Here is a 26,312-nt window from a genome sequence, read left to right as displayed (position 1 = left end):
CTGCAGCCCGACCTCGTCCATCTGATGCTTCCCTGGAGTCCGCAGGCTCCCGGGAGCCTTCCCTGTTGGCTGTTTCCGGCTGCCTGTCAGGAGTCCCAGTCTCCCAGACCTGGACCAAGCTGCTCCCAGAGGCCCGACTGCTTTTCAATATAGTTGACTGCAGTCATGTGGAGTGGAGTGCAACACACCTGAATTTTTTAACTAACATTTTTGATGAATTGTATGTTGATAAAGATGAATAAATTTGCTACTGTGTACATTATTGATTGTAGTTAAACTGCTGAATGTTGCTGTGCAATTCTCTGTCTCTCTGTGCCCCAGTTGTCTAAGACGTATGGCAGTGTCTTCACTGTGCACCTCGGCCCCATGAGAGTAGTGGTTCTGGCTGGTAACAAGACAGTGAAGGAGGCGCTTGTTGACTACCCTGAGGAGTTTGGGAGCAGACTCATCACACCGATATTTCATGATACCAGTCACGGACAGAGTAAAACTGTTTCTCCTGAAGCACAGGATAATTTGTTTGGAATTCAAATACAAATTTAAGCTTACTGTACTTTATTTTAAATAAAATCCAAAGTATATTCATAGTGCCCCAAATACATGTTTTGCAGTCTCTATAAACTTTAATTTAAGTATGCTGTACTTCATTTTAAATACAATCTGAAGTTCTGTATAGTCATAGTGCCCCAAATACACATTTTTATTCTCTCTAAACTTTTATTTGCAATTTTTCAAGTTTAAGTGTTACCTTTTGCTTTGTTTAACTCCCTCTTTCAGGTCTTTTTGGATAGTATGTCCACTGTAGAGACAATACTCAGTGTTATCACTCATTTATAGATCTCGTCATCAGTCTGACTCTTCCCATTTGTGTTTGGCTCGAATATAGGTATCGTTTTTGCAAACGGGGACTCGTGGAAGGAGATGAGGAGGTTTGCTCTGTCTAATCTGTGGGATTTTGGAATGGGAAGGAAAGTGAGTGAGGAAAAGATCATCGAGGAAATCCAGTACCTCACTGAGGTGTTTGAAGCACATGGAGGTAGAAGGAATGAAGTGTTTTATTTTGATTTTTCTGTGTTTTCCAGGTTTTTTTTTCTCTCAGATTCTTTTAAGATTGTCTCTTGTCTTTCAGTTTAATGGAAGGCTGAGACATTCTTCCCTCCAGGAGCCCCTGAGCTGTGAACAGGCCTCAACAGTGACAGTAATCAGGGACAGAGTCAGGAAGGGAGAAGTGGAATTGGGCTCTAGTGAGCACTGGTGAACTGGGGTTCGAGAGGTGAAACTGGGAGCACACAAGGGTGGTGGTACAAAGAGACACAACTGCAGGAATTCTTCCAGACTGATGCTGTATTCTTTCCTTTGGCAGGAAAACCATTTGAAACCAAGGAACCTGTATACTGTGCTGTTTCCAACATTTTAGCCACCATAGTGTATGGAGACAGGTTTGAACATGCTGATTATGGTTCAAAATAAACCATAAGGACAGGAGCCAATTTAACATCAAATGTACAATAAAACTAAATAATCCCTTTTCAATCCTTTGTAATAAGCAGCAAGTTTAATGTTTCTGTTAAATGTTAGCATGTTCTAGCAAGATGAAAAGTAATTCCACAGTTTAATTCTTCCTTTAATAAGTGAGTAATGAACTGAAAATGAAGATCAAAACAACTAGTCCTACAACTAAACAACTAGGTAACTAGTCCTGTGCAAAAAGCAGTTTTATTTTATTTAGGCAATATTTACATTATATGGAAACACTTCTGATAGTGTTTTGATAGTGATGATAATAAAGTAATGAATTAATGTATGAATACATTGGAAGAGCTGTGTCTTGTGTTGTCCTAATGTAAAGGAACAAAAGTTGTAACATACTTATCTTCATATACTTACATCTTCATATAATAAAAAAAATATTCTGTTTCTTCTTTTCCACACAGATCTACAATGTCTTCCCTCTCACTGGGGTTTTACTGAAATCTAGAAGGATGTTCATGAGGAACATTGCGAGTATGATGACAGTACAGGATTCAGCACAGACACTCACAGACCATGAGGAGGAGGACTAACGTGTGGTGTTTGCTGTCCCAGGACGCAGGGCTTGTCTCGGAGAGAGCCTGGCCAGGATGGCGCTGTTCCTGTTCTTCACCTCGCTGTTGCAGAAGTTCACCTTCTCTCCCCCTCCAGGAGTGCAGGAGTCTGAACTGGACCTCACTCCTGTTTTGGGCCTCACTATGAACCCACAGCCTCACCAGCTGTGTGCTCTGAGAGAGGGTTAAGGGAGTAGCTATTCTGGCAGAAGTTCTATGAGACTCTTTGTTAAACCCACACAAAGGCTTGTGAGGTTAAGTTAAGCCTGTGCTCAAGACACACGGATTCTGATTTTCTTCTCTTTACTCATTTAATTTATGTAGATCTAAAACTAAATTTCTAACTCTGGGGAGTGACCAGCTACTACTAAGCACTAACTACTACTAACCCATCTCTTAATTTATAAATGTAAATTATCATAGTTTAAGTGCAACTACATCTGTCAACTTCTGTGAACTGTACCATCCCTAGTAATCTAGATCTCTATCAGTCTTAATGGCACAAGCTGTTAGATATTCTATAGTATTTTATGAAATTTGTATGCACTGCCTTTTTATTTGCAAAAATGCATCATTCTAAAAAACTCATGAGTGCATGCTCCTCGCGGAATCCCTCTATCTTGTCTAGTCTTGCCTGTGAAGGGCTGATCCACTCAGTTTGCTGAAAGATGAGCCTCTCCTCTCCTTGTTGCTGGTCTTGTCTTATTATACTGAGGGGATAGAACCCTCCCCCTGAGTTCTGGTTGAGTTTGAGAGGCTGGTGGTGTCCTCTAATCAGAGGATTCCAGCCTTCATTGAGTTACAGATTGTTGATTTTCTGCAGAGTTTCTCAGTTATTGAACTTGCTATTGCTTTCATTGCCATTTGTACCCGAACTAAACTGTCACTAAGAAACAGTGTCCAATACGATATCCAACAGGACAGTGCAGCTGAAAAAGGTCCTAGAGAGCATGTTTATGTGGCTCTCTGGGAATATCCATCCATTTGATCACCAGTGTGATTTTCTGTGTATAAAGGGACACTGGACATCAGCAGATCTGCTTCTAGAAAACCTTTTATTGTACAGAACCTAGAAAACCTGACCTTCAGTATTCAGTCAAGTTTAAAAGTCTTAAAACTCTTGAACATGTTTGTAGGCCAACATTGTGGTCCTTTGGGTACAGTTTTTTAGGTTAAACCACTCAAACTGAAGACTGCCTAGAATTCTTTTTTTTTAATTTGAAAAAGGATATTTAGGATTTACCAAATGTCCAGTGAAAAACAAATGTATTGAAACTTACTAAAATTGAAACATACTAAAAATAAATTCAATGGAGAATGCATCTATCCTTCAATGTTTCTAACATTTGGTTTTTGACTTTTTACTTTGCAGTCAAAGTCATAAACAATATGACATTTTTCCAGTTTTGTAGTCTGACCTGCTTCTTGATTAATCGGTGTGTCTGCGTTCTTTGAATTATTTAAATAGTCAATTTGTTTAAATAGACGAGCACTGGTGTTCTTTCTTCCATGATTCAGTGCTCTGTTTGAGTAAAAATAAGCAGCTGCTGGTTTTGTGAACCTCGGGGATACCTCCTCAGTATTGCCTGTTGAGCAGTTGCCTTGATCACCTGATGGTCTCTAGTGAAACTGTAACTCCTACAGTATGTTCCAGTAATACTGGTCTGGTAGGTGTGATACCGAGGCACTGTCTGTAAATATAATGGCCTTTAACTCTGGCAGTTTTAAGTGGAAAAGGACAGTAAAAACAGGACAAGCAGAAGACTGCAATCAGCTCGCTTTTCTGAAAACCCTTTGAAATAAGCTTTTCAGGGACTATTAAAAATGTTTTTCCAAGAAGGTTTTCTGCATGTCTCGTGTGTGACGCTGCTCCTGGCTGCTGTGATAGTGATTTCTGTGTTTTATATTTTCATGGTGTCGACCCCTGAGTCTGTCAAGACACCTCCAGGACCCCCAGCCCTGCCGCTCCTAGGAAACCTGCTCTCGCTGGATCTGAAGAGGCTGGACCTGTCTCTTGTGGAGGTAAGATGTATTAATATTAAGACATCATAGACACCAGATCACAGCTGTTTTGAGAGCTCAAGCACCCCCAGTATTTTTGATCATATTCAGAAAGCAGGGGTGAATGTGTTTTTACCCTGTACATGTCTGTGAGATCACCATACGATTGTGTTTACACTCTGATAAATATATGTCATGTTTTGTCCTGGACTTTGTAGTCACCTTATCTGACTTATTAAATTATGCTTCAGCTGACAGGCAGCAGAGTGGCGCAGTGGATAGCACTGTTGCCTTGCAGCAATCAGACCGTGGGTTAAATTCCTGGGGTGCTGTCTGTGTGGAGTTTGTATGTTCTCCCTGTGTTCACGTGAGTTTGCTTTGGGAGCTTTGGTTTTGTCCCACAGTTCATGGAAATTAAGGCAGGTTAATTGGCTTCTGGGAAAATGGAAAGTGGTGTGAGTGTTTGTGAGTGTGAGTGTTTGTTCCTGTGTCTGTGTGCCCTGCGATGGACTGCTGTCTTGTCCAGGTGCACAATATCTATTCCTGTGTCTGTTGGTTGCTGTGATAGACTCTGGCTCCCAGTGACCTTGCATTGGATAAGTCAGTTGGAAAATGGATGGGTGGATGGATTCGGCTGACTTACCTTTTAACTACTTGCAAGTTAATCATAAGAAACGCAAGTCTATGTTCTGAGAAAAAGTGTGTTTTCTCAGGACGGCCGCTGCCAACTAACAGGTATTATGTTTCAGAAAGGGGAACCTTTATCTAATTCTGACATCAGGCCAACAACAGCAAGAAAACTCAACAGCAAGTGAAAAATGTCGGTATGTGTGTGATCTGAATTCTGATAGTAACACAGAAAGCAATCTTCCAGTCAGCTTTATGTCAGTAGCACAGGTGCAAAACTTTCGAAATACCAGACTTTTAAGGTGCAAAGCAAACAAAACTGTTATTTTGGAATACATTCTTACTATTACTGACACCTTCACTACTGGTAAGAACAATAAATTAGAAATTTTGATGCCTATGTAAAGAGGTAAAATAATAATAAATAGCATCCTAGATCATTATTCTCAAGACATCTTTTCATACTGTTTTGGAACCAACAACAAAATCATGTTTTTGCTTGGCAAATCCATCATCATCCCTAAATTCTGCCTTTGCGGGTATGTTTTTAATCTTAATCTCATCCACCTGTTACTTGTTACAAGTGCATCGACTTCAAAACCAATTTCAGCATCTCTATTCCACGACGCCACATGAGATTGAATATGCCAATAAATAACTAAAGTGACTAAATTAACTAAATTCAGTTTCTGAATTAACCCAAATGCTGAATATCACATCTAAATTCAGTGTTAGCTGGAGAGAAGACTTTCACCGAAAGTGTCTAAGATTACTGTCCCTGTTTTAGAGGCTTGAGTCTCTATGTGGAAGCTGTATGTTTCTCATTTCTGCACAACTTCTGTGACTGTAGTTACTGTTCACGTCTCATGTGGAAAGAAGAACTTTAAAAAGGCAGTTTTTAAATGTAATTGTTCATTCATTAATTATTTTGTTTAATGAAATGAATTTCACAATTTTCACATGGCACATTATTGGTCATAGTTAAAATGTTTATGTTGCTGTGCAATTCTCTGTCTTTCTGTGCCCCAGTTGTCTAAGACATATGGCAGTGTCTTCACTGTGCACCTCGGCCCCATGAGAGTAGTGGTCCTGGCTGGTTACAAGACAGTGAAGGAGGCGCTTGTTGACTACCCTGAGGAGTTTGGGAGCAGACTCATCACACCGATATTTCACGATATCAGTCAAGGACACGGTAAAAATGTTTCTGCTGAAGCACAGGATGATTTGTTAATACAAATACAAATTCAAGTTTACTGCTCTTTATTGTAAAGAAAATATAGAGTATAGGCATAGTGCCACAAACACTATGAGACAATTTGAGGTGTTTTTGTGCTCAGTGTGATCCTTCCAATTTGTGTTGGGTTCGAATGCAGGTATCCTCTTTGCAAACGGGGACTCGTGGAAGGAGATGAGGAGGTTTGCTCTGTCTAATCTGCGGGACTTTGGAATGGGAAGGAAAGGGAGTGAGGAAAAGATCATCGAGGAAATCCAGTACCTCACTGAGGTGTTTGAAGCACATGGAGGTAGAAGGATTAAAAGTTAATTTTATGTCACTGTTTTTTTATTTAAAATCACATGTGCTTTTAAACTTTAATTTTTGAAAATACGATACACCTGCTCACGTGTACCTTGGTCAGTTTTTAAGGTCCAAAACACTGCTGTGTTATGAAATGTCATTCTACTGGTCTAAATGACGTTTTGTTAAAGGGAAACCTGAGATAGTGTCCAGGTGCCAGTGACCTTTGAGAGACTCCTCAAATAGTCTGTTCTGTATTTGTGTGGATTGATGGAGTGTTCGGGGACAAATGAGGCAGGTACAGTAAATCTTACCGCTGTAGAGAAGCGAGACCATGATACAGATTTACAAGCGGAATGAAAGACTTTAAAATCAGCCTAGAACTGGAAAGGCTGTAGCAGTAGCTGAAGGAACAGGAGAAAGAAATTTAAATTATTAAATATTTGTAATGGTGTTTTCCAGCAGTTTTTTCTCTCAAATTCTTTTCAGACCCCTCTCTCACCCTTTGCAAATCCATATGACTAAAAGCATAATGTTTTTTTTTTCTTTTGAATGTTTCATTTCATGGTTTTATTACAAACTATTTCATTCCAGTTTAGTATAATGGAGGGCTGAGACATTGGGCTCTAGTGAGCACTGGTGAACTGGGGTTCGAGAGGTGAAACTGGGAGCACACAGGGGTGGTGGTATAGAGAGACACAACTGCAGGAGTTAATCTAGATTGATGATCTATTCTTTTCTTTGGCAGGAAAACCATTTGACACCAAAGAACCTGTAATTTGTGCTGTTTCCAATGTAATATCCTCCATAATGTATGGAAACAGGTTTGATTATGGTGATCCAGTTTTCCGGGCTATGGTGAATAGATTTAATCACATTGTCAAGCTCAGTGGATTTCCTGCTGTACAGGTAACATTTTGTTTGTAAAAATAAAAAACAGAAACTTTGTAAACAAAACAAAATTAAACACAACAAGTACAACAAAGCAAATTACCATTAATTTCAATATTATCCAAGATGCACATGCAATTTATTTAGTTGTTTCATATTTTATATTCACAATGACCTATGAGTCGAGAATAACATGACTAAAGCTAAATTATTGTATATCATGTACAGTATTTAACAATTTAATTACAAATTATTAGAAAACGTTATATTTTCATTAATAGAAAAGTAGAAAATTAAAAAATGTACTTGAATTGGACCAGGGGGTGGTGCTCTTTTCTTTCACACAGAAATTCCAAACCAGTGTTCTTGTCTGAATCACCTGGAGGCACATTAGTCAGTGCTGCTGCCTCACAACTGAAGGTTTGGTTTGATTCTCAACAGGGGGACCTACTGTGTGGTTTGCATGATCTCCCTGAGATTCAGTGGCGTTTAATTCGGATCCATTTCCCCTCAGTTGCCTCCCTAATACATACTGGCTAGGTTAGCAGGTGTCAATTTTGTTGTCTGTGTGGACCCTGCAGTGGATTGGTGTCCCATCCAGGGATTGGGCCCACCTTGATCTCCATGTACATTCAGACCATCAAGCCTGTTTGATTGCAGGTAGTTAATTGATCTGAGGGCTTCAGTATCATATCCAGGTGACCGGAGACACTGTGTTGTAGGAGTTTCAGCCTTCAGATGAGACAGTAAACCAGGGTCCGGGCTACTGGTGGTCTTCAAACAGTGTTATTCATAGGGAGAGTAGGGAGAGCCACTCTGGCACCCTGACCAAATCTAAAGATTAGCGATTGGATCCATAAAATAAAAGTTTTTGAAATAACAAATAAGACCTACCTGATTTTGAAATGCCCCAGGAGTGTCAATGTCAGAGACATCATATTTTCTTTTTCTCTGTAGCTCTACAACATCTTCCCTTCCCTGGGGCGTTTCTTGAAAGCTAGGAAGAACCTCCTGAAGAGCGTTGGAGAGAACATTGCCAGTATAAAAGGACTCGTGGGGCAGCTGCAGCAGACCTTACAGGAGCACGATAAGAGGGGGCTTGTGGACGCGTTCTTGATCAAGCAGCAGGAGGTACAGTGAGATTCCTTACAGTCTTAACAGCGATTGGTTAGGAAGGGAAGTTTGGGGTTTTCCCTGAAAGGAGCATTTTAATAAAAAAGGTGTTTTTCTAGTTGTATTAAGAATTGAAAGGGGCCTCCTGGGTGACTCAACTGGTAAAGGCTGCTCTCCATAACACAGCCTCAAGTCTGTGATTGCGGGTTCGAGTTCATGTCACTAGCCGACTGTGACTGAGATTCCCCAAGCAGCGGCACACAACGTTTGGAGCCCCCCTGAGGCAGGATGGGATTAGTTTTGCCAGGGCTCTGGGTTCTCAGTGACACTGTGACCCTTGAAGCACCCTGGGTGCTGGCTGGTGCTGTTGATTTTGTTATTTTTCTTCCTCTGCTCAGCCCCCCAACTTTGGAGGAAATGTTTATTATTCAATAGATGTTTTCCCTTCTTTGCATTCCCTTTATACTGTGCGTCTCTCTCTTCCTTCCTTTCCTTAATAAACATATTTTTTTCCATCCACTCTATCTGTGTTACACAACTCTCAATATTTACAACTTTCTATCTTGGTGCCATTGAGATAGGTCTTTAGAGGGCCCCATAACTGTTAAAATGTATTTATTTTACCTTCCAGTCTACAGTATATGTAATCTTTTCATATTGAATTTGTACTACAACTTCATTAACCCATCCCATGTGGTAGGGCTCTGTATTAACCACCCATTTCTGTATTTTTGTAATGACCATACAAAGAGGCAAAATACGTTTTTATACTGAACTGGTACTTTGAAATTAGATGAATCCCCCAGGATGCAAGTGACAGCTGTTAAGGTGACTGGTATATCCAGACGTCTGAGTGTTTTCTGTACTGTACGTACTGGAATCCCCCCCAAAAAATTAATTAATGATTTAACTTAATCTCTTCTATCCATAAATTTTTGTTTATGGATAACTCTCTCAGACGATCCTTGAACTTCTGAAAAAAAATCCACTCTGGCTTTTTTGATGCAGATAGGACATTTATTCTTTCAGCTGAGCTTTTAGACCTTTTGTGCCACAACTCACACAGTTCACATCTGCAGTCTGGAGGTTGCTGGTTATGCCCCTAACAGTTGTTTTAGATGTTTCCTAGACAACTCTAATACTTTCTCTGCTAACAGCTGCAGATATTTGTTATTGTTCAACTTGATCTTGGCTTATTGATTATTGATATTCTTCCTCATTATTCCAAATTGTTTAAACTGTTTTCCCCAGTTTCTTTCCTATATTTCCGATTGGTCTTTTGTATTCATTTTGGCTACAGACTCCACATACTGGAGGTTTAAAAGTGGTTCGTGTATTTTTCCTGTTCAATTTTACATTTCATTGTTCAAACATGTTTTAGGGTACCATAATATGTATGAATTTACCATTTAAACATGTTTAGAAACAAATTGCAGATAGAAGAATTGCAAACTGCAAATTGAAAAGGTTTTCTTCTTTTCAAATGTATTCAGGTTTCAGGACAGAAGGATTCCCATTTCTATGAGGATAATCTTATAAGCACAGTTTCAAGCTTGTTTGCTGCTGGGACTGACACAACAGGTGCAACACTCTGCTGGGGGCTGCTGCTGATGGCTAAATATCCCCACATCCAAAGTAAGAGCCCCCCCTGCTGACTCTCTCAACACTCTGGAATACCAGGGAATCTCCTGCGGTGCAGTTTTAGATGTGCACATAAGGCATAGCCACTGAGGTCTTATGGAGGGCATGTTAATTTGTAAGCAGTACCAATGTTTATGTAATATAAAGAAAATATTACAAGTGTGGAGCTCTCTGTTCCAGCTTCTAGACTGTTGGATAATACTGAAGGGAAATAACTGAGGTTCAAGATTCAAAACCTCACATATTAAGTCACCCCGAAACCTCTCTCGCCCCCAAAAGTGGTTTTTAATTAGACCTGACCTTTTGTCTTTGGGACGACTCCACAGCACCTGGTGAAAACTCATGTGGTCTTATTACATGCAGGTCCCCAGGCCTGAAGTCAAACCTAGGAGCTTTGAGCAGTAGTGCTAACCATCGCACTACTAACATCACATGTGGACTTTCACTGTCTGGTATTACTGTGACAGCTTCGCCAGCCACTGTTCTGCACATACGATTGACTGATCAAATATCATTTATCTTCATCTAGAAAATCATCTAGAAAATGTATGAATTGTCCTTTAGCCCCCCCAAAATGTGAATAACTTTCTAGATATTAGATTAAATAAACAGAGTGTGGAAATGGATCTCCAGACCTAATCATGGATAGCCTCCATTACTTTATTAAATTAAATACTAGCCAGTGACTGAAGACAGCTGTAGAGTCTCAGTCCTTTCTTCCCCAGACCACAGGGTGGGTGTTCATTATGGTGGTGAACAGGACAAGATGTCCCTGCAACCACATTTCCACATACAGAACATGACTGTTTCAACCACAACAACCACATGATTGGGTAGCTTGTGCCACACTCCCACAATCCTTTCATGTCCTTCTTTGTTTGAAATGCATTTAATGCAGTCTCCCATCGTGATTTCTGGTTCACATTTCACAGTTTTTTTTCTCTGTTTTGCAAACAGAAAAGGTTCAGGAGGAAATTGAGAAGGTCGTCGGCACAAAGCAGCCGAGGGCTGAACATCGGAGAAGCATGCCCTACACCGATGCTGTGATACATGAAATCCAGCGCCTGGCAAATATCATTCCACTGAACCTTCCTCACATGACAGCGGCAGATGTTCACTTCCAGGGCTACTTCATCAAAAAGGCATGTAGACGTCACTCTGTCTCATACTGCTGATCAGGTGTGTGTTGGGTCAGATGGTTCAGACTCCAGGATAATCAGAATAAAGGATCTAGGAAGAATACAAAATAATATTTTCTTGTATGATTTTAGAACTTGAAATTGCCATATTTGCTGGAGAAGATGTGAACTAGAAGTATGTTATTGAAAATGATTCTTAAAGTTGTAGTGAATTTTAGTGGAGTGAAAACCAGCAGATCCAGTGTTGTTCCTGGACTGGAAATGAGAATCCTTGGTCTGAATGAATGAATGAGAGTCTTACTTCTGCTTGTGATTGGCTCACTTCAGGGGACCCCTGTCTTTCCTTTGCTGACCTCAGTGCTCCAGGATGAGACCCAGTGGGAGACGCCTCATCAGTTCAACCCTGCTCACTTCCTGGACCCTGAGGGCCAGTTTGTGAAGAAGGACGCCTTCATGGCGTTTTCTGCAGGTACAGGACCACAGTGTGCAGCTCATTTGCAAAAGTCACTGTTTGTATCTCATTTTGCATTTAAGAGGAATACATTTTAGAGGCTAAAAAAATGTGTTCTGAACATTTAAATAGCAGATATGACATTTTTTGAAGTAACGTGGTGGATGGGCAATACAGCCTAAAAATAGAGACAACTAATACTGCAGTGCAGGATTCAACAGACCCTTTGGAATTATCTTATTATTATTATCAGGAAATTCTACAGCAGAATGTCAGGGTGTCTGTCTGTGATCTAAAACTCAGAAGAGGTTGGGTCATGTAACGTGACATTGATTCAAAACAGGAGTAAATCCACAACAGAGTGGCTCGAACAGAAGAAATTCTGTATTTTAGAATGGCCATGTCAGAGTCCTGGCCTCAGTCCCATTGAAATGCTGTGGTGTGATCTGAAGCATGCCATTCAAGACATCCCAAAAATATACGTGAACTGGAGCACTTTTGTATAGAGGGATACCTCCTAACCACAGCGCAGGTCTGATCAGTAGCTACAGAAAGCATTTGGCTGAGGTTATAGCCACTAGTTACTAAATATAAGGGTTCGCATACCTTTTCCATCAATGACCTTGATTGTTTAAACCATTTATTCGATAAAAATATGACATATGTTAAATGTTTTTTTTTTGTCCTGGATTCCATAGTCACCCTGTTTGACTTAGTTCGCTATGATTCAGTTGGCTTACTTTCTAACCACTTACAAGTTAATTATAAGCAACTGCAGTCTGTGATCTGATAAAGTGTGTCTGCGCAGGACGGCTCCGGCCAACAAGCAAACCTAACAGGTGCTAGTTATGTAGTCATGTGGACAGCAGTGCAATCTGACATTTTTAAACTAGAAAATGTTCATGAATTATATATAAATAAATGGGAATGGATTTGCTATTTTATGCATTATTGATTGTATTTGATTGTAAATGAGGTATAACGACATACATGGGGCACACATCTCTTGAGTCCTAGATTCAACTCTAGACTGTGAGGGGACTGCATGTTCTCCTAGTGTCCATGTCAGTTTTTTCAACATCCAAAGCCACAGCTCGATAATTGCGACCATGTTCCAGGTGTGAGCACTGTCGCGCGTTCCACACGCGCTCACCAGCGCCGTCGCATTCCCACGCGCGCCCACTCAAACAGGCGCTCACGCCGCCGCCGGTCTTCCTATCGCCTTTCTCCCCGTCACTACTTTAACCCTCCTCTTTCCCTATACCTTTCCTCGCTATTTCGGCTTTTCCCTGGAGCGCTCTCTCCTTCAATAGCCTGTTCTCTTCCTTACTTTCTGACTCTCGCTCGATTCTGACCACGTCTCTGCCTTTGCGTTTTGGGATTGGTTACCTCGATGTTTTGTCTCCTCCCGGTTTTGACTATCGCCTGCCCTTTGGTTTTCGGATATTGGGACTTGTTTCTTTTCTTTTTTTTTGTAGCCTTTTCTATTTTAAATTTCCTATTGCTACTTTTGGGGAAATAAGCCTACTTGAGCCCGGCCCAGGGGTCCTTATTTTCAGCATTCGTAATTGCTAACAAGTGCCCCGTTTGGACTGAATTCCACTTCAGAGAGCAGGACAGCTTTGCGCCCAACTTTTCACTACAGACGCTGGATTGCAATCCCTGGTCAATTTAAGCAATGTTTCAATAAAGGGATGCTCTAGTGCTTTTGGGTTCTGATTTTGGTCACCCCTTTTGTGTATTACAAGATGGCAAATGTAAGGCTTGAAAGTTGCATTAAGTCTATTTACGAACCGTTTGCATTTGCTGTCCATGCACTGCCATCAGAATGGCATCTCAAGCCATTGCACACTGCCCCAGTGTCTTATTCACTTTATTTGTGTAGCTCTACAAAAGAGAAGAGGCTGTATTGTAACACTTGATGCATTCCAAGAATATAAAGGATATTTTTCAGTCACATTCAGGATAATTTCCTGTTCTTTTTATAATTCACTGTATTCTGTGTACACAGACCATGAGGAGGAGGACTAATCTGTGTCGTTTGCTGTCCCAGGACGCAGGGCTTGTCTCGGAGAGAGCCTGGCCAGGATGGAGCTGTTCCTGTTCTTCACCTCGCTGTTGCAGAAGTTCACCTTCTCTCCCCCTCCAGGAGTGCAGGAGTCTGAACTGGACCTCACTCCTGTTTTGGGCATCACTATGAACCCACAGCCTCACCAGCTGTGTGCTCTGAGACGGGGGTAGTAATCCACAAGAAAGTCATCACCACTTACACTTAATGTCCAGGACTGTCTTGGTCTAACTTCCCCTACTCCCTCCCTACTTTCCTGCTGTGAAGATCATACAGCAGGAGGATGAACAGTATGTTAATGAACACTGAGTGGTTTATATCAGTCCAATCATTAGGTGAAGTACATTGTTTCACTTAAGGTTGAGATTGAAGTAGCTGTTCTGTAAGATACACGGTAATCATTGTACAAGCATTATTTATATTCCTTTCTGTTTTTAAATGTTTTCTTTTCCTTAATGTGACTTCTCTTCAAAAAGTTTTCTTTAACTTGAAAATCTTTAAATATCAATTTCTGCTGTGCTGCAAATAATTAAAAGCATTAAAAAGTTTATCCAAATATTTAATGAAGCGATTAACAGTTCAGATGCATCGGGGAATTACTCAAGTGTGCCAGTTGATGGTGCAGTAGCTTCCTGATTGGTGTATTTTCAGTACTGTACTGAAAAGCCCCGGAAATATTTATACTATGTAATGTGCTAAAATGTTAAGCTTTGCAGGTAAAGCTGAAACCACAACATTTTGAGGAAGAAAGAAAAATGTAAAAATACCAAATTTGTTTGAACTATGCTTGTTAGTGTGATTAACCGGAACAGTAAGTGTTTCCTTTACTTCCACCAAAGGCACTCAAGCACTGCTAAAAGAAAAATATCCTTCCCGTTCGTGTTTAACAACACAGTTAAACTAAGACCTGGTTGATCTTGAAACATGATCAAGCAAGCAATAGATTGTAGGGAAAGTCCACTTACTGTGTTTTTCATTTACACCTAAGACATTTGCTTGTCATGCACACTTGTGTTCCATGTTGTGTTCAGGAAGTCGGCGCTTAGGGGACTGTAAGAGTTTGCAGGGAGGGGAGATGAGCCAGGGCATCTGGTTCCCTGGCATAGGGGGGGTTTACTTAGTAGATACAATATTTTTGTGCTGCACACACAGTGATGCCACATTACCCTTTTGAGTGTGACATCTCTAGGCTTCTAACACTGTTCATTAATAATGACATTAGAAAGTATTTCAGAGCCCTTCAAGAGATTAGAGGCCTTTTTCTCTAAAGGTATCTAAGTGCACTAACACCAAAGCATCATTATCCTTTTTTTCCTATTATTCTTTTTTATTGTCCTTTATGCTGTTAGTCATCTGTCTGTTTTTGAACTGCTTCATCCAAATGCAGGGTCATGGGGAAGCTGGAACCTCTTGACAAGCAATGGGTGTGAGGTGGGCTACACCCTGAATGGGATGCCGGTCCATCACAGGTCTCACACACACACGTACACACACTCTCACGGGGACCAATTTTTCCAGAAGCCAAGGAAACATGGACCGTGGAAGGAAATCTGAGTACCTGGAAGAAACTCACACGAACACAGACTCCATGCTGACAGCGTCCCAAGCCCAGAATTGAACCCAGGGGCCTACTGTTTTGTTGTTTCCAGAAGTTTTTATTTTCTCTCAAATTCTTTTCAAAATCTTTTCTTGCTCTTTGCAAACGGTAATGACTACAGTGCTATTTTCTTGTCAATGTTTAATTTTAATGTCAATTTTTTTAAGACTGTCTCTGTTAGGGTCTGTAGACAAAGTCCTGTTTTGGGTACAGTAAATTATTTTTCCTTTCTTTTCAATGTTTAATTTCATGGTTTTATTACAAACTATTTCTTTCCAGTATAGTATAATGGAGGGCTGAGACATTCCTCCCTCCAGGAGCCCCTGAGCTGTGAACAGGCCTCGACAGTGACGGTAATCAGGGACAGAGTCAGGAAGGGAGAAGTGGAATTGGGCTCTAGGGCTCCAATACTGGGGAAATGGGGTACGAGAGGTGAAACTGTGACGGTTTAAATGGTGGTGGTATAGAGAGACACAACTGCAGGAGTTAATCTAGATTGATGATCTATTCTTTTCTTTGGCAGGAAAACCATTTGACACCAATGAACCTGTATACTGTGCTGTTTCCAACATTATATCCTCCATAGTGTATGGAGACAGGTTTGATTAAGCTGATCCAGTCTACCAGGCTATGCAGAATAGGGCTTATCACATGATCAGGCTCAGTGGATCTCCTCCCCCTGAGTTCTGGTTGAGTTTGAGAAGCTGGTGGTTTTATCTAATCAAAGGATTCCAACCGTCATTGAGTTGGTGATTGCTGAACAGGTTTTCTCAGTTATTTAAGTTCCTATTGCTCTCATTGCCATTTATACCTGAACGATTCTGTTTCTAACCAACAGTGTCCAATACGATATCCAACAGAACTGAAAAAAGGTCCTAGAGAGCATGTTTATGTGGCTTTCTGGGAATATCCATCCTTTTGATCACCGATGTGATTTTCTGTATATAGGGACACTGGACATCAGCAAAGCTGTGTCTAGAAAGCTGATTAACCTTGCATTGTGCAGAATCTAGAAAACATGAACCATTTATGGTTATGAATCAAACTGTGTACTATGTAAAGGGAATCATGTATGTAGACAGCGATTGCAGGTAAATTTCATATCAATTATAAATCCAACAGCAGAAGGAGACTAGACATAAAGGTTGAAATTCTCAGTTCATCAGTGCCTCAGCACTGATTTTTACATATTTACATATTTAAATGTCTGTTAACTACTGGCCTTTGGTAAAAAGAGTAGTTTTCAGAAACAAGCAATAGTGTTCATTGACAATACAGAGTAAGAATAAGTAACTGGTGATTTTCTACACCTCAGGGAGCAACATGAAGTTTTTTCTTGTGAAGTGAATTTCATTTTTGGTTTGGGATTTTTCACCTTTCAGACTGATTTCAAGTAATGATCATAAATCGAAGGATATGTGTAGTGTACAAATGTGTTTACAAACATGATTTGATAAATTAAACTTGAACGTCTAATGAAAAGGCACAGAGATTTCTACAGACTCGACCGGCTTAGTTTACGTTTCACACGAGAGAGGTTTCTCATTTTACAATGTTAACCTGGGCTAAGGAGGTGGAGCCAAAATCATCACTCCCTTTGTGCTTTTTTATCTTGTGCATACATTTTTTGCATTTATTATGGTAATCACAAATAGGATGCTATAGCAGCTGAAAATTTCCTCACATATACGTGACCCCCTAAAACAAGGACTATTCTTCCACGACTGCTCCACCTAACAATTACTGTATAGGGGGTGCTAGGACTGGCAAACCCACAGGTTTTGTTCATCTCCCAGAAACACCAGTGCAGGCACAGACCAGCAACAGACACTAGCATCGTTTAGGTGCCCTTTTTATTTTCTAAAAATCTAACTATTCATCACTACCCAAAAACACAGCATCAGCAAGACAACACAAACTGTAACTCCAAGGGCACACTTGATTCCAGAGGCTCAACAGCCCATTTCGGAGATAAGGAAGTGGCACTGCACCGTATCCGTGACTGACATCATAAAATACTGGAATGATGAGTCTGTTCCCAAACTCTGCAGAGTTGTTAACAAGCTTCACTGTTTTGTAACCAGTAAACCAGGTATCTGGGCCCTCTCGCTTCTTTTTTTCCTTTAATGCAACTCCCCCTCTGCCCGAGGTGTGGTCCAAGCTGGCTCAGCAACCCCTCACGCCTCCGTTTGACAGGACCGAAGGTGTGGCAATCCGATCGTGACTTGACACCAGTGTTTTCTTCAATTCCTGCTCATCGTTTCCACTGTCTGCATTTGAAGACTTTGAAGTTGGGGGAGGAAATAAACAGAGGAGAAGTACAGACACACCCATTGAAACAATCCTGGCCGCTAAATGCAAACTTAATTAATCGGACCCACTCCTCCCTCGACTGTTAATACTCTGTGACAATCGCATCTTTTAAAATGTTCATTTCTAGCCTGTCCAGTACTCAAACGATTATATTACATTGTGTTTTTTCAAGTTGCGCAATAACTCTCTCTTACGGCCCATCTTGGCAAAGGACCAAAACCTGGAGACACTTTTACTGTATTTAAAGTTGCAGTGTACAGTTTCTCTTCGCTACCACGTAGCAATGTCTGTCCAGTGTCATAAACATACAAACGAAGTGTAAAAGGTTGAATGTTCTTATCCTTTACAGTGATAGGTTCAAGTTTCGTAAGCCTAAAACATGAGCCATTCAGGGAAGACATGAGTTTTGTGATTTTCCAGATTAATGCCTTCTCAGTATCACTCGTTAGCCAAATCCCTTGACTACATGATCCTCTGCGGTGAAACGCCCACTGCTGTGACTCCCATGGCGTCAGGTGTGTTCTTCTTATTTAAGGTGCGTTGCGGAGGCGCTGTGTGCAAATATAATTGGCAATTTTCAGTGGAAAGGGACAGCAAAAACAGGCCATGTGAAAGATCGCAATCTGCATTACAATCCAGCTCGTTTTCCTGAAAAGCCATTGAAAATAAACCTTACCAGCTAATTGGGGATTGCGAAAATGTTTCTTCCAGAAGGTTTTCTGCAACTTTCCACTGTGACGCTGCTCCTGGCTGCGGTAATAGTGATTTCTGTGGTTTATATCTTCATGGTGTCGACACCCGAGTCTGCCAAGACACCTCCGGGACCCCCAGCCCTGCCGCTCCTAGGAAACCTGCTCTCGCTGGATCTGAAGAGGCTGGATCTGTCTCTTGTGGAGGTAAGATGTAATAATATTTAGGTGTCATAGGCATCAGCTCTGAAGATGTTGTGTGAGCTCAAGCACCCCCAGTAGTTTTGATCATATTATGTAAAAGCAGGGGTCAATGCATTTTTACTTTGTCTGTTCGGTTAACATAGGATTGAGGTTATGTGCTGCTCAGTAACTGTTGTGCTATGGCCTTGACTCTGTAGTGAGCTGATCAGACGTATTTAAGAATGAGTCAGTTGGTCGTTGTCAGGCACAGTGGTGCAGAGATTAGCATTGCTGCCTTGTAGGACCTGGCTTCCAGGTTCAATTCCTGGGGTGCGGTCTGCATGGGATGCTTACAGACAGTACCTCCAATTCCCCCCTGTTTGCATGCGTTTCCTTTGGGTGCTCTGGGTTCCTCCATCACTACAAAAGCAATCAAGGTAGGTCAATTGGATTCTGGGAAATAGACCCTGGCGTGAGTGTGGCTGTGTCTTCCTTGTGATGGGCTGGTGTCCCATTCAGGGTGCATCCTGCCTTGCACCTGTTGCTTGCCAGGATAAGTTCCTGCTCTCCCTCGACCCTGAATTTGATAAATCTGCTGGAAAAGGGATGTGTGGATGGATTCTGTTGACTTACCTTTTAACAACTTACAAGTTAATGATGAGCAGATGTAGTTTTTGATGTCACAAAAGTGTCTCTGCTCAGGACAGCCATTGACAACAAGAACACCTTGCAGGTATTATGTTTCAGACAATTCTGAAACCAGGGCAACAGCAACAAAAAAACAGCACCAGACAAACACCGGTATGCGTGTGATTTGAATTCTGATAGTGGCACAGAAAGCAATTTTTCAGTGAGCTTTATGTTGGTGAGTTACCTGACACCGATTAAGGAGAAAAACTGTGGAGATACAGATCATTTAATCCGCTGCGCAGCGGAACATGTTGTTCTTTAACACACTGTTAATGACTCCATTAACAATAAGAAAGGATTCAGTTTTGTTAAGATTAAGGCGTTTTACCCACCCACAATAACTTAGAGAAACTGGCACCTTTGTATTGTAAGTCATATTATAATAAATAGCACTCTGAATCATTCCCTGATCACGCTTCTCAAGACATTTTTTCAGACTATATTGGACCTTCAGTGTATGTGGATCTACATTATTGCAGATGTGACCCTCCCAGGTTGCAGTTATTGGTGTGTGCATATTGATGAACTGTATATTATGCATTGTAAAACGTTCCAATACATTTTCACTGCAGGTCAGACTCAGTGTATTCATTGTTTTATGTGTTTAATTGTGTTTAAGGATAAAAATACAAAGAGAACAACGGTAACAATGATGACTTTTTAATGGGCAAAATAATGTTTTCCTATATTTTTACACTTTACTTCTCATTCCATATTTTTAGCTCTCAAGATAGTGTTGGTGGAAGTAACATTTACCCTGCAAATCCATCATCCTTACATTTTGCTTTCATAGGGATTTTTTTGGATCACAGTTGTGTGTGCTTTGCTTGTAGTGATTTAAACCAAGAATGTCATCCAGTTGTTTCTTGAAGGAAACCAAGGCTTCAGCTTTGATCACGGCATCCCCATCCTGTAACATCACATAACTTTGAAGCTGACAATTCATACATTTCCAGATTGATCTTCGGTTCCTGAATTAAGTCAAATGCTGCATATTGCACTACAATTAAGGACTAGCTGGAGAAAAGTCCTGCAATGGAGAGGAATGGAAGTGTCCAGGATGTCTGTCCCTGTTCCAGAAGTTGGAGCCTCTGTGTGGACGCTGTGGGATTCTCAATTATTGTAAAACAATTGTGTGACTGTAGTAAATGGGCCTACTTTTAATATGAAAAGGAGAACAAAGCACTTTAAGGAAATGTTTAATTTGACTTTATTCATTAATTATTTTACTGAATTGAAATTAATTTACTAATTACCATATTGCACATTGTTCAGTGGTGCTGTGCAACTCTTTCTCTCTCTGTGCCCCAGTTGTCTAAGACGTATGGCAGTGTCTTCACTGTGCACCTCGGCCCCATGAGAGTAGTGGTCCTGGCTGGTTACAAGACAGTGAAGGAGGCGCTTGTTGACTACCCTGAGGAGTTTGGGAGCAGACTCATCACACCGATATTTCACGATATCAATCAAGGACACGGTAAAAATGTTTCTGCTGAAGCACAGGATGATTTGTTAATACAAATTTCAGCGTCTTGCACTTTATTATAAAGAAATTAGTATTTTCATATTGCCACAAAGTCAGGTTAAAGTCTCTCTCCAGAGAGCTTTAGATGGCAGTTTTTCACGTTTTAGAGGTACGTACTGCTGTGTTTAAATCCTTCTTTTAGCTACTGTACTTCTTAGTAGTAGTATGTCCATTGTAGAGACATTATTAAGTGTATTGTGAGTTTTTACTCATTTAGTGATGTCTTCATCAATCTGATCCTTACAATTTGTGTTTGGCTCGAATCCAGGTATCATTTTTGCAAACGGGGACTCGTGGAAGGAGATGAGGAGGTTTGCTCTGTCTAATCTGCGGGACTTTGGAATGGGAAGGAAAGGGAGTGAGGAAAAGATCATCGAGGAAATCCAGTACCTCACTGAGGTGTTTGAAGCACATGGAAGTAGAAGGATTAGGCGTTCATTTTCACAGGGGCCTTTGTTGGTTTTCAAGATACAAAAGCACCGTTTCTTTTGAAATGTAATTCAACTGATGTAATTGATATTATGTCAATGGATAATCTGAGGACAGATGGTGTACAGGTGCCAGTGACCTATGGGAGTGTCTTCAAATAGTCTGTTCTGTCTCTGGGTGACTTGATACAGGTGACACAGGCAAATCTTTCAGCTGTAGGGGAGAAAGACTATGATACAAATTTACATGATACAAAGAAATGAGGGTCTTTAAAATCAGTCCTGAACTTGATGGGATCTCTCCTTCAGTATGAGCTGAAGGACAGGAGAAAGAAATTGAAATATTTCATTTAAATGTTTTCTCTCTCAAATTATTTTCTTACCCTTTGCAAAGAAATATGACTAAACAGTGTTTGTTCCAATCAATTTTCTTCCCTTAACATGCCCCTGAGCTGTGAACAGGCCTCGACAGTGACAGTAATCAGGGACAGAGTCAGGAAGGGAGAAGTGGAATTGGGCTCTAGTGAGCACTGGTGAACTGGGGATCGAGAGGTGAAACTGGGAGCACACAAGGGTGATGGTATAGAGAGACACAACTGCAGCAGGTATTCCAGACTGATGCTGTATTCTTTCCTTTGGCAGGTAAACCATTTGACACCACAGAACCTGTGAACTGTGCTGTTTCCAACATTATATCCTCCATAGTGTATGGAGACAGGTTTGATTATGCTGACCCAGTCTTCCAGGCTATGGTGAAAAGGGCTAATCACATGATCAAGCTCAGTGGATCTCCTGCTATCCAGGTAACATTCTGTTGTAAAAATATGATTAAGAGAAATTTCGGAGTGGTCTTAGAGAACACAACAATACTAGAAAGCAAATTACCTTCAATTTCAATGTAATCCAAAATACACATACAGTTAAAGCAGAAATCCCAAACCAGTGTATGAATGATCTGGAGGCACTGTGCTGTGCTGTAGGAGTTTCATCCTTCGATGAGACAGTAAACCAGGGTCCTGACTACTAGTGGTCTTTGAAATGCTCTGGGGGTTAAGTTTAAGGAACATAATATTTTCTTTTTCTCTGTAGCTCTACAACATCTTCCCTTTCCTTGGGTTTTTATTGAAAGCCAGGAAGACGATTCTGATGGAAGTTGCAGAAAACATTGCTGACATGAAAAACATCGTGAAGCAGCTGCAGCAGACCTTACAGGAGCACGATAAGAGGGGGTTTGTGGATGCGTTCTTGATCAAACAGCAGGAGGTAAGAGAGTTTACTGTGACTGGTTAGGAAACTGGGATTTTGCCTCAAAGGAGCCCAAAGTGTTGAATCAACAGTGTTTCTCCTGGGGCTGGTAGACTAATGACTCAGTTGTGATGCCTGTCACTTGAACAGACACACTGGAAGGGTTTCCCTCCGCTTGTTGTGTTCCACCATTTTAATTTTTTTAGTTCAAGTAGGGAGCTGCGTCAGCATGCCTAGGCTGCAAAGGAGCAAGTAAAGGTTTATTCCACACTGAGAAGAGAAGAAAAGAAACTCAACGTTCCAGCTGTTGAGCCTTCTTTGGATGTGACACCCGACCGGACACAGAGGACAATTACGCAGCTCATCCTTGTTCTGTTTAGGGACTAATTGGGTGGTAATGTAGAAAATGTGCTCACCCTGAGTGCCATCTGGGCACCTGGGGGAGTCCTGCTGAATACGTCACATTGACGCAGGAAACGCTTCGTCAGAGAAGCAGGACACTGTCTTGGGCAGATTCAGTTTTTACTGAGCTCCATAAGAAGAGCAACATGGCATTGGGCTTCCCCTGCAAAACAGACAGACTGCAGGGGTTTCCCAACTCTTATATGCAGTGCAGGCTCAGAAAGGAGTTGATGTTTCACACTTCGGGTGCTTGACATTTTCTCTGATATGTTATTCCTTCTTGTCGTGTGCTTTGAGAATGTGTCCTATCCTTTGATATGTAACAGAAGTTGGTTCCGCATACATTGATACGTAATTCTACACTTAACATTCTATAGAGGGAAATTAACTGATGCAGCAGTTAAAGCAAAACAGCTTTATTTGGTCTTCACATACACTTTAATAACAGATGGAAGGTAGACTGGAACTGACATCAATAATTAGGACTTGTGGACTTAGGATATAGTGAAAATTCCAATTTAGATTTCACTGTTCAGGATCTGTAATATGTCTGAATCGATAACTTATTTAAAGAGCAAACTACAAATCTCGAGCATGTTTTCCTCTTTTGACATTCATTCAAGCTTTCAGGCCAGAGAGACTCCCATTTCCATGACGATAATCTGATACATGCATCTGGAAACATGTTTGGTGCTGGGACTGAAACAACAGGCACCACACTCCGCTGGGGGCTGCTGCTGATGGCTAAATATCCCCACATCCAAAGTAAGAGCCCCCCCTGCTGACTCTCTCAACACTCTGGGATACCAGGGAAAACCCCTGTGGTCCAGTTTTAGATGTGCACATTTTCCCAAACTGTATTGCATAACAACTGAGGATGGCATGCCAATTTATGGTGTATGAAATTTAAAATAAATCTGAAAATATCACAAGCACTTAAATCTGTTTCAGATTGCAACTGCAGATAATACTGCAGAAAAATAGAGATTCAAGTTTAAACCCCTCAGATATTACGTCACCTTGAAATCCCACCCTTACCTAACCATCACATCACTGTTTCAAATGAATGGAGGCCAAATGGCCCATTTAGCCTGTTTCATGGTTCATAGCTAATAAGATCTCATCTAGGTTTTTCTTGAAGGAAACTAGAGAATTGGCTTCAGGCACATGACTGGTTGTCTTGTTCCAGACTCCCACTGCCCTTTGGGTGAAGAAGTGCTTCCTGTTCTTGGTTTTAAATGCACTTCCACATAGTGGAACATCCTGTTCATGTTTCACTGTTTTCTTTTGAAATATTTTGCAAACAGAAAAGGTTCAGGAGGAAATTGAGAAGGTTGTCGGCACAAAGCAGCCGAGGGCTGAACATCGGAGAAGCATGCCCTACACCGATGCTGTGATACATGAAATCCAGCGCCTGGCAAATGTCGTTCCACTGAACCTTCCTCACATGACAGCGGCAGATGTTCACTTCCAGGGCTACTTCATCAAAAAGGCATGTAGACGGCACTCTGTCTCATACTGCTGATCAGGTGCATGTTGGGATTGATGTGAAGACTCCAGGAAAAATTGAAATATCGATGAGGCAGTAATGCCAATGGATTTTTACTGTATAATTTTAAAACTTGAAATCATTACATTTCTGTGACATAAAGTCATCTGAAAAGTTTTTTTGGGAAAAAATAAAATACATTTCAGATTAAGTAGTAAACTTTAGTGGAGAGAAAACCAGCAGAGCCAGAGTTACTTCTTTACTGGATGTTAGAATCTCTGCTCTCTATGAATGAATGAGGGTCTTACTTCTGCTTGTCATTGGCTCACTTCAGGGGACCCCTGTCTTTCCTTTGCTGACCTCAGTGCTCCAGGATGAGACCCAGTGGGAAACGCCTCATCAGTTCAACCCTGCTCACTTCCTGGACCCTGAGGGCCAGTTTGTGAAGAAGGACGCCTTCATGGCTTTTTCTGCAGGTACAGGACTGCGGTGTGCAGCTCATTTGTAAAAAGTATTTATATCTCATGTTGCATCACTAATATGAATGACCCTGGATAGAACAGAGATAATAACACAGTCTGAACATTTAAATAAGAAAGGGTCACTTCATCATTTCTCAAGTAGCGTGATGAGTGGGCAATACAGCCTAAACACATTGACACCCAGTTCTGCAGTGTGGGATTCAGCACAGACACTCACAGTCCATGAAAAGGAGTAACCTAACCTGTGGTGTTTGCTGTCCCAGGACGCAGGGCTTGTCTCGGAGAGAGCCTGGCCAGGATGGAGCTGTTCCTGTTCTTCACCTCGCTGTTGCAGAAGTTCACCTTCTCTCCCCCTCCAGGAGTGCGGGAGTCTGAACTGGACCTCACTCCTGTTTTGGGCCTCACTCTGAACCCATCGCTTCACCAGCTGTGTGCTCTTAGACGGGCGTAGGGCACCAGCTGTGTGCTCTGAGATGAGGGGAGTGTATTGGCGAACTACACTGATGGGCACTTGCTTCAAGTTCGGGGCCTGTTGGTTTAATTGCCCTTTGCCTCTCCCTACTGCTTTTTGCTGTGAATTTCAGGAGGATGAACAGTCTGTTAAAGTACACTGTGCAGCTTAAATCAGTCCAATTAGTTACGCATGAAATGTCTTTTCACTTGAAGATATTGGGTAATAATTTTGCTAAACTTTAGTTCCTGTTTGTGTTCTTTATATCAAACGTTTTGCCTAAAATGAGTTCTCTCATTTTAGGCAATCATTAACTCAAAATGTTTTGAGTTATTAAAAGAAAATCTGGATAACTTTATTTCTTAAGCTCTGCGAACAATTAAAAGTATTTGAACATCTTACACAAACCTTCAATGAAGTGATTAACAGCTCAAATAAGACAGAAACTTACTCAAGTGTGCCAGTTAATGATAGCTTGCTGATGTACTGGGTGAAGATTTTCCTATTTGTGTCTCAAGACTGTACTGAAAAGTGTTGGAAATATTTTTACTATCTAACAAGCTACACAGGCTAGTTTGCTGTTGGCTTGTATTTGTTAGGAGGGGTATTAGAGGACAATCCAGTGTTTGCGCACAATTCAGGACTTTTCCAGTGTATCCCTTCTCCCTGTAGTCTAGAAAAAAAGGAAATATTGATGGCATTTGAACTATACACACATTCAGTGTCATAAGGCTGAAAATGTGTTTTCTTTATGTCCACTCAAGGTGCTGCAACAGTTTCAGTATAAAAATATGCTTCCAGTTCATGCTGAATAACACGGTCAAACTGAGATTTGATTTATCCTTCAACGTGATAAAAAGAACTCAGAGTTGTTTAGATGATGTTGTGTTGTGACAAGGAAGAAAGTGAGATCCAAGAAGAGTGTAAAACCTTACTCACTCTTTGGCTTTTGGTAAATGAATGCTGCTGTGCAGGTTGGTTACAAAAGGTACTTTGAAGAAGTTACATGTTTGCATTTCATTATGTTTCTAAAGAAGTGCATTTGTATTCAAATACATTAACACCCATGCTCCAAGCAGTGTTTTGCTTCCTTGTAGAAGGCATACTGTTGGTCATCCATCCACAGCTCATCAGGGAATGGGAAGAAGGTGAGATACACCCTGCAGGGGGCACCAGTCCATTGCAGGACACACACAAACACACACACACACTTACACCAGGGCCAGTTTCCTCAAATGCCAATTCAACTACCAGTATGTCTTTAGACAGAAGAAATGGAGCACCCAGAGG

The 26,312-nt window shown here is 41.1% G+C and overlaps 3 protein-coding genes across 6 annotated transcripts; all 3 read left to right on the top strand.

The window, feature by feature from the left end:
• Positions 1-276: 276 nt before the first annotated feature.
• LOC148645240 (cytochrome P450 2K1-like) lies at positions 277-2,282 on the top strand (the record flags this gene model as incomplete). Its single annotated transcript, XM_088613113.1, has 4 exons — positions 277-484; positions 887-1,036; positions 1,364-1,459; positions 2,086-2,282. Coding segments are annotated over 4 exons (642 nt in total), but the record flags the coding sequence as incomplete, so codon positions are not given.
• A 1,461-nt stretch (positions 2,283-3,743) lies between these two features.
• Positions 3,744-15,359, top strand: LOC148645239 (cytochrome P450 2K1-like). 3 transcript variants are annotated; one of them, XM_088612448.1, is made up of 9 exons: positions 3,744-4,106; positions 5,742-5,904; positions 6,086-6,235; positions 6,977-7,137; positions 8,077-8,250; positions 9,726-9,867; positions 10,831-11,015; positions 11,340-11,481; positions 13,517-15,359. In XM_088612448.1, exons 1-9 carry the CDS (start codon positions 3,909-3,911, stop codon positions 13,702-13,704), a joined length of 1,503 nt encoding a protein of 500 aa, XP_088468574.1. In that variant the 5' UTR covers positions 3,744-3,908; the 3' UTR covers positions 13,705-15,359. The 3 variants fall into 3 exon arrangements, with proteins under 3 accessions (XP_088468574.1, XP_088468576.1, XP_088468575.1); XM_088612450.1 differs by having other exon boundaries at positions 11,371-11,481; positions 13,517-13,652; XM_088612449.1 differs by lacking the exon at positions 6,086-6,235.
• A 2,586-nt stretch (positions 15,360-17,945) lies between these two features.
• LOC148645238 (cytochrome P450 2K1-like) lies at positions 17,946-26,098 on the top strand. Of its 2 annotated transcripts, none has more exons than XM_088612452.1 (9): positions 17,946-18,337; positions 20,315-20,477; positions 20,794-20,943; positions 21,596-21,756; positions 22,043-22,216; positions 23,224-23,365; positions 23,908-24,092; positions 24,455-24,565; positions 24,835-24,968. In XM_088612452.1, the coding sequence occupies exons 1-8, from the start codon at positions 18,140-18,142 to the stop codon at positions 24,533-24,535; spliced, it is 1,254 nt and encodes a 417-aa protein (XP_088468578.1). In that variant the 5' UTR covers positions 17,946-18,139; the 3' UTR covers positions 24,536-24,565; positions 24,835-24,968. The 2 variants fall into 2 exon arrangements, with proteins under 2 accessions (XP_088468578.1, XP_088468577.1); XM_088612451.1 differs by having other exon boundaries at positions 17,951-18,337; positions 24,424-24,565; positions 24,835-26,098.
• Positions 26,099-26,312: the final 214 nt, after the last annotated feature.

The sequence above is a fragment of the Lepisosteus platostomus genome, chromosome 19 (assembly GCF_059453375.1).
Source record: "Lepisosteus platostomus isolate fLepPlt1 chromosome 19, fLepPlt1.hap1, whole genome shotgun sequence".
NCBI lineage: Eukaryota > Metazoa > Chordata > Actinopteri > Semionotiformes > Lepisosteidae > Lepisosteus > Lepisosteus platostomus.
The sequence above is the reverse complement of the archived record's forward strand: the minus strand, read 5'-3'. Positions and strand labels throughout refer to the sequence as shown.